This window comes from Eschscholzia californica, unplaced genomic scaffold (genome assembly GCF_041429995.1).
Source record: "Eschscholzia californica isolate CP2 unplaced genomic scaffold, dmEscCali1.0.p SCAF_3, whole genome shotgun sequence".
Classification (NCBI taxonomy): Eukaryota; Viridiplantae; Streptophyta; class Magnoliopsida; order Ranunculales; family Papaveraceae; genus Eschscholzia; species Eschscholzia californica.
Genome location: NW_028238420.1, coordinates 58,404,000 through 58,415,980, shown reverse-complemented (window position 1 = coordinate 58,415,980; position 11,981 = coordinate 58,404,000). Strand labels below are relative to the sequence as shown.

Sequence of the window (11,981 nt, the reverse complement as noted above, 5' to 3'; positions counted from 1 at the left end):
GAAGAACAAATAGGATTTTTCACTTAAGCATTTTCCATTTTACACTTGTAGTCTTGTAGAATAAATTAATATGTTTTGTATGTGACAAACACATTAACGAACACGTAACATTTTTGCTCAAAGTATTTTCAAAACTGCCTCGTGAAGAAAAGCTAAATATTATGCACTCTTCTTCATGCATCTGGCAAACAAATTAGTGGGTAGATAACATTTAGACTTGGCCATTTTTAATTTGTCTTGAGAAAGTTGTTTTAATATTTATGGACAAAATTATCCTTAGCAAAAATATAAGAATGACTAATATTTAAACATGAAATTGGGTCGACGACTCAATTTTAAACCTTTTTTTAGTTAAAAACAAAAGTTATATTTTTTCTTTTTGTAAATCCAAATATTCGTATTTTATTTGGTTAAAAATCTAATACTTTTAAAAAACTATTGAAAAATTATCGCAAGGTGTTGCAAAGGTATCGCAAAACATTGCAAAGTTGTCGCAAGGTGTTGCAAACTAAAAGAATACTTAAGGAGTTGAAGACCAAAAAAGATTGACTAAACATTTTCACCAAAACAAAAAATATGTAGGAAGCTTTGACCAAATTTCCATATTATTCTTCACATAATATCACAACTAAAAAAAATTAAAAACCTAAGGTTTTAACCACCATCTTAGCAACTTCTGCTTGAACATTAGTCTATCTCTAGTTCTTTTTTCCTTCTCTCACGTTCTTTGTTCATTGCAATCAATTTCATACGTTTCAAATTTTTTCTTGGTCGAGACCTTTTATTGATTTTAAATACTATTTAAATTAGTTTATCTCGTTACTATTTCATATCTTCAAAATAGACAATAATGATTCAAATATATAATAAAGTTGACGTTTAATTTATATAGTTTAAATAAAAGGATATAGTTTAAATAGACAGTAGCACACGTGATATAATCATTCATATTCCAGTAAACTTTCGAGTCTCAATTGAGACTTAACATACAAGTAATCCGATTTTTTTTTTTTTTTTGAATTTTGCATTGGAGATGTTCTAAGAGCTTTTATTCCTTATCAGACGGTCTTCTAGCTCCTATAATAAATACATATGTTATGATGAACTTTACACGAGGAGGGGTGAATAGCTAGCTCTCCAAGGATATGTTTGAGCCCTTGTTTGTACTTGCCACACCAAACTACTTGGGGGGGGGGGGGGGGTAGTGGAGCGGGACTTTCACAGACTTTCATAGACAAAATGTCCCGTAGACATTTCAAGACATTTCGGATGAGTTATTATAGACAACATGTGTTCATAGACATTTTCAAGACATTGAGAGTTTGTAGACAAAATGTCTTTATAGACATTTCAAGACATTTGATCCATAGACAAAATGTCCTGGGGACATTTTAAGATCTTGAGTCCATTGACAAAATGTGTAATGCATATTATATTTGTGCTAATCAAAAATATATTTTTCGACTTTTGTAGACATCTGTGAATATTTGTGGACATTGATGGACATTTGGTAGACATTTATTATTTTAATATTAATATTATTATTTAATCACATGAAATAATATATTAATACTGACATTTCAAAAATATATTTTTCGACTTTCGTAAACATCTGTGAATATTTGTGGACATTGATGGACATTTGGTAGATATTTATTATTTTAATATTATTATTTCTTAATTACATGAAATAATATATTTATACTAACATTTCAAAAATATATTTTTCGACTTTCGTAGACATCTGTAAATATTGTGGACATTGATGGACATTTGGTAGACATTTACTATATTAATATTATTATTATTGTTTAATCACATGAAATAATATGTTTATACTAACATTTCAAATATATATTTTTCGACTTTCGTAGACATCTGTGAATATTTGTGGACATTGATGGACATTTGGTAGACATTTATTATTTTAATATTATTATTATTGTTTAATCACATGAAATAATATATTTATACTAACATTTCAAAAATATATTTTTCGACTTTCGTAAACATCTGTGAATATTTGTGGACATTGATGGACATTTGGTAGACATTTATTATTTTAATATTATTATTGTTTTTTGATCACATGATGGACTTCAAATGTCTCTTGTTTTTTGAAAGACATTTTGGCTTCCAAATTTGTCCCAAATCCTTCACAAATTCATCAAACTATGAAGTCCACCAAAGTCTGGGACATATTTTGTCTACAATCGAATGCCTCGGACTTTCATAGACTCTCAAATGTCTGGATTTGAATGCCTCAGACTTTCGTGGACTCTCAAATGTCTGGATTTGAATGCCTCAGACTTTCGTGGACTCTCAAATGTCTGGATTTGAATGCCTCAGATTTTCGCGGACTCTCAAGAGTCCGCGAAAGTCTTGCTCCACTACCCCCTACGAAAGATAAAACAACTCTAGTTCTCTTGTAGAGATATTCAGATTTTTGAGGTTTTGGAAAACTTTTTTATACTTTAAACTAGGATCTCATTTTATGTTGTTTTACCTTTGGTTATATGGTGCCATGGTGGAGAATATGGAGTAAAGGCAACTAATGCAGCAGTAGACTGATTGATAGCTTAGTGAGATAGTAAAGGACTATGACCTCTTGACAAGACTTGTTCACGAGAGTTGAAGTGGAAATGTCAATGGCTGAGAAGGTGCAACTAAATGCACCATGTGGGGCTGCTCTAATTGGGGGTCCTCCCCTCCGGGCTCCCATCCTTAATTATGAATGTTGGGGGTTCCAAGTTCCAACTATCATAATTGGAGTGGATCTCCTTTAAATAGGAAATCCACTTGATTTTTGGAAAACAAAAAAAAAAAATTGATCTTTTTATTTGTTTTAATTCTTTTCATTTTGAGTTCTTTTGGAGGAAAGGAAATTATGTTTTTTTTTTTTGTGGCCAATACGTAGACAACTGTTTTTTTTATATGGACAACTATTTTCAGGTCCGGTGCGAGTCAATTATGCTTGACTTAGTTGACTTTGATTTAATAAGAGAACAACTTCATAAAGTCTTAAATACTAACAGTTACTAACTTGTGGACCATTAACAAAATAATAGTTCAAAATTGAAAACCTAAGTTGTCTTCTTCTTCGTCATCTTCTTCTTCTTCCTTCTTCTTAGTCTTATTCTTATTCTTGTACTGCTACTAAAAGTAAACTATAGTTTTTACCACTTCCTTTTCCTTTTTATCAAACCCTAGATAAATGAAGAAGATAATACTCATCAATCTCCACTTCCCTTATTCTTTAGTAAACTATAGTTTCTATCACTTCTCTTTGTTTTTTAGGTAACTATAGTTTCTACTACTTCCCTTTGTTTTTTATCAAACCCTAGATGGGTTTTAATCAAACCCTACATTGATAGGTTGTGAAAGAATACAAAACGATTTCAAGGCAAAAAATCGAAGTGAAGAAGAAATTCCCAGAATTTCGTAGGAAATTTACGAAAATATGCTAGATTTTCGTGGCAAGTTTCCTTCTGTCTTGCCAAATTTTCGTAGGAAATCTATGAAATTGGTAAGTGAGTTTTTTTTTTTTTTTTTTTTACAAAAACTCAGAAATTAAGATCTCTCGTGTTTTGTCGATTTTCCACGAAGCACGAGCAACTCTACTTTGTAAAAAAATCTAGGGTTTTGAAATTTTTGATTTCTAGGTTTTAAAAGTTTAACGGGGTTTAGGGTTTTTAGATCTAATCATTCTGGTTAGGAATATCCTTCAACAATTTCCTTTCCTTTGTTTGATGTCATAATCTTCACCAAAAAAAATTATCTCTCTAGAATTTTGGGTTGATGATGAAGATGAAGTAGTAGAAGAAGGCCAAACTTACTTAGGGTTTATGAGAAAAAATGGAGGTGTTAAAATAATGCATCTAATTCTAAGAGGACTTGAGCTAAAGTAATAGAGAGTCGTCCCCTTAGAAACTGGTGTCCATATAAAAAAATTAATTATTTTGGCTGTCCACATAAGATAGTTGTCCATATAAGAAAAACGGTTGTCCACATATTGGCCACCTTTTTTTTATATATCTTTTAAAATTCTCTCTCTAGAATTATATCAAATTTAAATTATATCAAATTTAAATTATATCAAGACTATTTCCAAACTATATATGGAGCCTAAAAAGACAAAAAGATAATTTATCTTTTTTAGTAAGAAAAACATGGCCACTGTTTTATATTTGGAACTAATAATTAATAGTTAGAAAATTGAAATCAAAATCTCAAACATCTACATAATTTGGATTGGGAACTCTTGTTGGGATCCTACTTCAGATAGAAAAAGTCAGAAGCTTTCAAAATTGAGTGTCCGAACTCAACTCATTGGATTGTTCTAAGAGAAAATATGACATGTCCAAGAATGACATTTCGAATACGTGATCAAATTTGCAACATGAGGGGGCTCTAAATGTTAAATTTAAGGACAACTAGTCAATTTTTCATAGGCCAAAAGTCAAGAAAATCAATCTCAACAGAAAAATCATGGTGAGAAAAGATAAAGAAGTAGAAGAAACGCTGAAATTATTTCAGAAGAAAAAGATTGTGGCGTATTGAAATTTTTTGCTATATTGTTTGGTGAGAATTTGCCCACCAATTGATATCAACATTGAGAAGTGAAATAATGATAGGGGGGCGAATATCTCAGGGCCTGAACCAAGCTGGATTTTGATAAATCTACTTCACTTTTTTCCACCCATCACATTCCATTTCATTTTTCTACCCTTCACTTCCTCTATCTCTCTCTCTCTCTCCCAAGGAACTATTCAACCGTCAAAAAGAATAAGTTGTAGGCCAATTTTTTTCGTGCGCCCGTTGAGAGGTGTATCTTTTCAGTGAGCAGGAAAGATCAATCTAATACGACAATCAACCAAAAGTTACTTTAGGTTACGTTTCATTTCCGCAAATGATCATTTGACGTCAACTTCAGTGAAGAACTCATGAAATAAGATTATGCGAGAGCGGAATGGGATTGACATGGAAACCTTACAAGAGCAGATTTGGCTCAACAACTACATGAACATACTGATACATAGATATTATGGTGTTCTTCGTCCGCTTTTCTTTCAGTGCAATGAAGCACCTAATGTCTCTTTGCAGACTGTCACTACAAATTTAGACATTCCAAAACTATTCCAGGTGAAGAACACGATCAAAAACCTCGTTTTACATGAAAAACACGACCGAAGTCAAATATGTTTTGGATGAAGAAAAGGAAAAAAATTGATTCTATATAACTAGTAGTCCAATCTATACATACAAACATTAGATTTATATACTCGATAAAGATGATGCGAAGAGTCGATCACTATCGAGAACTTCAGTGACAACTGCAAATCTCTAGAATGAAGGAGAAAGGGGATAGAGAAAAGAGAAAGTCGATAATTTTAGTTTTTTTCCTGTATCTTATTAGTATTTATAAAACTATTTGTGGACCAAATGCCTTACAAAAATGTAAGTGTACTATAAAGGTATTAACAAGCCCGGAATCGACTTTAGAAATTAGAACCATATCTCTCTTGTTTCAAAGTTGAAAAATAGATTCATGAAACAAGCTACCTGAATACCCAAACAACGTATTGGTCACATTTTTATCCTTCGGCAAAGCTAGTGAACATCCTGATTATGGATATGAAGAATGCAGGAAGCAAATATAGTAAGTACAAAGGACTTGTTAAAGATGAAAACACTTGACAAGGAAGCAAGGGCATGTTTGAAGCGATAGAGCCGCATGCTAGCAGTTAACTGAACAAGATCAAAGGGAAAATGGAGACAAAAACAAAAATTAAATACCAAATAAAACTAGTGTTTTCACCTCAAACGAGTCGATCGCCTATAAGATAGATGACTTATCCAGTAACTGACTCCTAGGTGCACTTAATAATTTTAGAACGTCGGTGGGCTGGATCAAGAACACAATCACCTCAATTAAGGATGGCAAGAATCTGATACTTGTGCTTGACCCAAAACTTCACACAAAGAAAAAAGAACACCACACTTCTACGACGATTTTGCTGGGGTGCGGACCAATATGTAACACGTTTTTGCTATGTAAGTTCATATACGGAGTTGACCAGTAACTGGATCTTGGCTTGAACTTGCTTCCTTGTGTTTCAAACCAAGATTGGCAAATTGGGACTCTAGGTCTCTACTACGAGTTCGACGATGAGTAGATGAAGGCTGCTGTGGTTGCATCTGTTGTTGTTGATATAGAGCTCGAAGCCTCGCAATTTCTCTCTCTAAAATCTCCTGCTCCACTGAACAACCCACCACCACCAAAGTAATAATCTCAATTAAAATAAATGAACATAGCTCTAAACCAAAAGTTTAGGGCAAAGCAAAAGTAAAATGGAGCAACATGCTGTCCACCTTAAAAAGGGGCACACAGTATGTTCTTGTTGGGACATATAGTAAGTCTTTTACGTAGTGTTTGTATTTTTTACGTCTGAATCTGACTGAACATGCATCGTAGTTATGTGTATTTAGCATATTCCAGATTTTAGAAAAACAAAAATTTCCTTAGTCTATAGGGTTTGCTTGTCAGTGTTTCTAACTCGCGCGGATTTATATACAAAAATCTTCATTTGGTTTGTCTATAACAAGTGACCAATGAAAAGAAAGAAAAACTTACAGTATTTAATTAGTTTCTCTTGGCTTAAATTCTCCATACGTTGCTTCAAGGCTTTGTTCTCCATGCTTAGTAGAAGCTTCTGCTTGTCCAGAAATTCAATCTCAGATGAAAATTCAGATACTTCTCCCTGTAAAATAACATACGGTGGAGAATTTGTAATATTATTCTATTCATAGTTTTTTTTTTAAAAAACTTATTAGACTCATAGTGTGCACATTCAACTAAATAATGCTTTCGCTTATAGGCGAAATAAGTTAGCGAACTTCAGCTTCTACTGAGACTTGCCTGTATAGCTTCAACATTTCGCTCCAGCTCCGCAATATATTGGAGTTTCCTCACGCGTGAGCGCTGCGCAAATTGCCTGCATTTGATGGAACATTTGGTTACATATATTTAGAAAGAAATAGATTATAATCTTCAGTATTTTTACCTTCAAGATTCACCGAACAGTTTAAAATATCAGATTCTCAACTCGTTTTTAGACACCAAATCGATATTTCCCAAACTATTTGTTTAAGAGCTACATTTAGTCATGTCATAGTTGCTCGCAACTATATTCTATTCATATTGAAACAACCGATGTTAAAAAAGGAAACTTGGTATGCAGAAGGTTTCCAAAATCTAATCTTTCATATACAGCTTCGTACTTGAACATCGCCTAACATTATCCGCTATACAATTGAAGATGACAGTTCACTTGTGTTCATTCTGTTGACTACCAACAACAAAAGAAACAATATGACAGCATCTGCTGATTGAGATCAAGGAGGTCAAATAGAAATAGTATTAGAAGTAAGTAAGTTCAGTATAAAAACTCAACAAGCAGAAAAGTTTAGAAGATATCGTACTGTTTAGCACGTTTTGGATCCGTCTCTGATGCAGAAGGCTTATAAGTGCCGTCTCTTCTGTCAGAAAAGCCTTCCAGATTAAGTGAACCAAATAGCTCTTGATCTTGCTTGTTGAAGGCAGTAGATGAAATGCCGTCTGTTTCGTGTGGAAGAAATAAAGATCCTGAGCTTTGGAGTCTAACATTATCCCTCACAGATGGAAGGCCTCCGGGGTAAGCCGGAGAACTCGACGCTAATTCCCATGCCTTATTAGCCTTTCTCCCAAAAGAATTTGGCTCTTGATAGAAAGAAGCCTGATGTGCATCATAGTGGTCAAAACCTTGAGATCCCCATGAAGATATACGGTTTATATTTTTCAACTTATCATCCTGAATAGATGTATCAAATCTGGCAGCATTAGTAACATCAAAATAAGCAAAAGAGTCACTTGATGATCGTCGATGGCCTCCTTTGCGCACAGGTGTCTCAGGCTCATCAAGAAGTTCATCAAGCCAAGATGGTTGCTCCTCAACAAGAAAGCTCTCAGAGGAAGTACGCTGGTGATTCCTATATCCTTCTTTAGGTTTCGGAAGACCTTTGGATCCTATTGGAGGAATAGATCCATAGTCAGCATATGCTGGAGATGTGCTAGGGAAGGGACTTTTAGGAGGACGTAGAGATTGTTTTTGAGTGTAAGGCAGGTTTTTGAAGGTTGATGGTGCTCTAGGATTCTCCATAGCACAAATGCAGCTCTGCTTGTCTAACCTAGAGAGATGAAAGAAAATCAGCAACCACTAACAAAATGGAACAAAAAACAGCAGATCATTCTTTTCTGATAAAACTCTTTCCGGTAAACTTTTGCTATAGAGAAAATAAAGTCAACCAAAAATGAAGGCCCATCTAGAAAATCTGAAAGAACAGGTTTCCCATATGACTGCAACAAAAGCTGTAACCGGCACCAAAGAAAAGTATATGCAAAAGGGTGCTTAGAAACACAGTTGAAGCGCATGTTTCAAGGATTGTCTCAATGATATTCGCCATTAATGATATTTGTCAGTTTACCAAGTTATGCAAATGCCTCAATACCACCTTGTCCTATTGTTACATTGTTCATCTTCTCTACTGAGTTTTTGATAATTTCCTTTTCTTCTACATGTTCATTGTGTGTTAAAACCATGGATCTATTAAAGCACTAAGGTAACAAAACTTAAAAAAAGAACAATTAAGGTGTGTAAAATATTTAGGTTTTGACTCTTAATGAGGCTTACTCCTTGTCCTTAGTTCTTCTCCTAATCCTATAGGCTACTTTCGCCATTATGCAAAAACCCCTGAGGCTTAAAGCTGCTTTTGAAAACATTAAACTATGAAAATGTTCCTAAAAGAGCAGATTAGCGTTTGAAATTCAAGCTGCATTCCTAAAATCAGCTACTAGTGTACTCCATCACCCCATATACTGAACACAAACAATGCATTTTTTTTTACTCTTTGATATCTAATCAACCCTTCATTTCTTCGGAAGCCAAAAACATTTTCAGCTAGTAATGCATGCCAAACAATGATCTGCTTTATTTTGACCATATTCAGATACCAATTTGATTTTCAGCTAGGAAAAAGACCCTTGTGACTTTTAAGCAAATCTACTAAGCCATCTTAACAGATTTTTTTTTTTTTGCCGAGTTTGAAGAACCTAGTTAAACCATGAATTCCTAACCAATGAGCTAACAGCTCAAGGATGAAAAAACTTCATCTTTGCGACCAGTTCTCAGTATCACAAAACAGAGATGTATACATCAGTTAATCAACATCCATATGCAATTAAGGAGATTTTCACACACTTAACATTTTCTTTTTTCATTTCGAGACAACTTTCACATTATATTTCTGTCGTCACGAGTTTGGGTATCCACCCACCATTGGTGTACTAACAGAATCCAATCAGAAAGTAAATACACATATACTGTATGAAAAGGTTAATAACACAGTAATTACATACTAAACTACATTAAATCCAACAAATAACAATTAATTCAACTTTTAAGCTCTTAATTTCACTGTTCAATCCATTTTCTTCACAAAATTTTGTAAAAGTATTAAATTTACTTAGAATACCTAATTATAATCAACCATAAGCTCAACAATTAGAAAAATTACCGTGGATTTTATAAGAGAATTCTTCAAAAACCTAAACGGAAACAAGAAATAATATAATTGGAAGATTAAAATCAGAATGAAGGAACATTACAACCACCAAATCAAAGAAATGATCAAAACTCTCAATCCAAAATCCCAATTATAAACATAGACCTATTCTATTAAGAGAAGATGAATCAGGATGAAGAAAATGGTGAGTACCTAATCGCCAACTGAAATACGTCTAATAGACCTTCTTTTTCTTCTGGATATCCCTAGAGAAGAATCATTGAAACCCTAAGAAAGAGCAAGAGAGGAGTTGGTGAAGAGAGAGAAAGTGACAGATAGACAGCGAGAGTGGAGAGAGAGAGAGAGAGAGATTGGTTCAATAGGTGGGTGAACCAACCCCAATTTTACTCCGAAAATGACAAAATATTCTCTCTGAAATATCACGAAACGTGGTACTATGTTTCGGATTGTGATGTTATAACGTCAAAAAATCGTGAAATATTCAAAATAACGGTTTTGTTTCCACGTGTGAGTGTGACTATAATTGCCATGTCATGCTTATATATAGTAATGCACGTTGTTTTGCACAGCTCATATTACTGAGTGGACTCTGACAAGTGTTAGGAGTGTTCTTTTTTTTATGAAAAAGGGTAGGTGCCTTGGGCCATAAAAGGTAGGTTAGGGTAGTGGTGGGAAAAAGATGCCAAAGACTACGGATCCGTTCTAACAGAGATAAAAAGTGTGTATGGACATCCCGTAGTTATAACGATCATCGGAAAGAAGTGACGGACAATCATGGTCAAAATTCTATGTCGACTGACCGCCTGTTAAACCGACTAACCAATATGGTCCGTCCAAATACCCGACCGGTACTAGTAACCGAATAAACAACTCCTCATTTTCAGAGGTTATAGACCGTCTGATTTTATAGACTTACGATGGTCGATAGATATAGAAGACCGAACCGACCCAAAGCCCAACTCTTTATAAATACCCCTTAGGTAACCCTAATTCTCTTTTCCTCTCTTTTCTTCCATGGTCCAAGTAAGTAACCCTAAATTCCTAACCAGAAAGGTTGTCAGCTACAAATCTAGAGACTCTTCATTCTCTCTTTGGTTTCTTCAGCTAATATAAAATCTCTGATCATCTTAGTTTTTTCCCCTCTCCATTTATATTGTTCTATCTCCGGATCTCTCTATCCATTCAAAGTTTTGCATCGAGCATTGTACTGCGAAGGTTTTTTGGACTTTGTGTTATGTTTTTCTCTGAATCTCTAGTCCTTATTAGTTTGATTCATACTTAGTTACTTACTGGTTTGATTCATATTTGTTGTTTGAGGGTTGCTTCACGAGGATGAAAATGAAGTTACAAGTTTCTGTAAATTGTTATCGGAAAGCCCGAACCAATATCGTCCGGTGTCCAACTGACCCGATAAAATAAACGGTCTTTGACTGTCGATGGACAAACAATTCTTGAAAGTGACCGCCCGAGACTGCCTAAATAAATAGGTGGTCACCAACATTTTATGTCCGATTCGACCGATCGGATGAAGTAAGAACCCGGTATCGACCTGTGCAGACCGATTCCCACCACTAAGTTGGGCCCATATTGAAGACTTGCATGGACCGTTGAGCCAAATTAACTCAGAGGACAAACATATTTGAGTCCAATAGAATGTCATCCTAATTTTCATCTTGGGTTATTTCCCAAATAGCCCCCAACTTTTTGACCAGTTTCCTGCCTATCCCCCTACTTTATCAAAAATATTCAGATGACCCCCTTTTTTCAGTTACCGTTAAATGTCTGTTACTCTCTCTCCTCCATCTCATCACCTCTCTCTGTCACCTCATCTATCACGCCACATCATCGTCTTCATCGACGAAGGTCGCCGGCTGACCAAATTTTCGGCCGACAACCTTCAAACTTCAAATTATAATTTTTTTCTCTCTCCTCTCTCTACGAAGGGAGAGTCGTTGAGGAGGTGAGGGTGGACCTCTTTATCCGGGGTTGGATGTACTTCTGTATTTCTGTCTACTGAGGAGGTGAGGGCGGACCTCTTTATCTAGGGATGGATGTACTTCCGTATTTTGACATTGCTTCGGAGTGCCCGAAGATAAATGGGTCGGACTCAGTAGCCATTAGTTCATGGGCTTGGTCACCGTGTAAGCAGTAAGCCCATTAATCGAGGATTTCTAGGGGCACTCCTGGTGACGTATTTTGGCCAATACAGTAACAAATTAACAATATATATTGGTGGATGAAACAAACGACAAACTAATGATGCCTTGAGTAAGGTATCGTCGAGTAAAACCAATGTCAATGTGTTTGTGCATTTATGAAACACTAGATTATGCTTTCAAAATCAATGTAAATTTTTAATA

General features: G+C 34.8%; 1 protein-coding gene across 3 annotated transcripts; it reads right to left on the bottom strand.

The window, feature by feature from the left end:
* Positions 1 to 5,657: 5,657 nt before the first annotated feature.
* On the bottom strand, positions 5,658 to 10,134 carry LOC147552460 (uncharacterized protein At4g06598-like). Of its 3 annotated transcripts, XM_086665665.1 has the most exons (6): positions 9,814 to 10,008; positions 9,613 to 9,643; positions 7,483 to 8,226; positions 6,920 to 6,995; positions 6,635 to 6,761; positions 5,658 to 6,260 (listed from the first exon to the last, which is right to left on the bottom strand). In XM_086665665.1, the coding sequence occupies exons 3-6, from the start codon at positions 8,196 to 8,198 to the stop codon at positions 6,061 to 6,063; spliced, it is 1,119 nt and encodes a 372-aa protein (XP_086521791.1). In that variant the 5' UTR covers positions 8,199 to 8,226; positions 9,613 to 9,643; positions 9,814 to 10,008; the 3' UTR covers positions 5,658 to 6,060. The 3 variants fall into 3 exon arrangements, with proteins under 3 accessions (XP_086521791.1, XP_086521790.1, XP_086521792.1); XM_086665664.1 differs by lacking the exon at positions 9,613 to 9,643 and having other exon boundaries at positions 9,814 to 10,134; XM_086665666.1 differs by lacking the exon at positions 9,613 to 9,643 and having other exon boundaries at positions 7,483 to 8,221; positions 9,814 to 10,002.
* Positions 10,135 to 11,981: the final 1,847 nt, after the last annotated feature.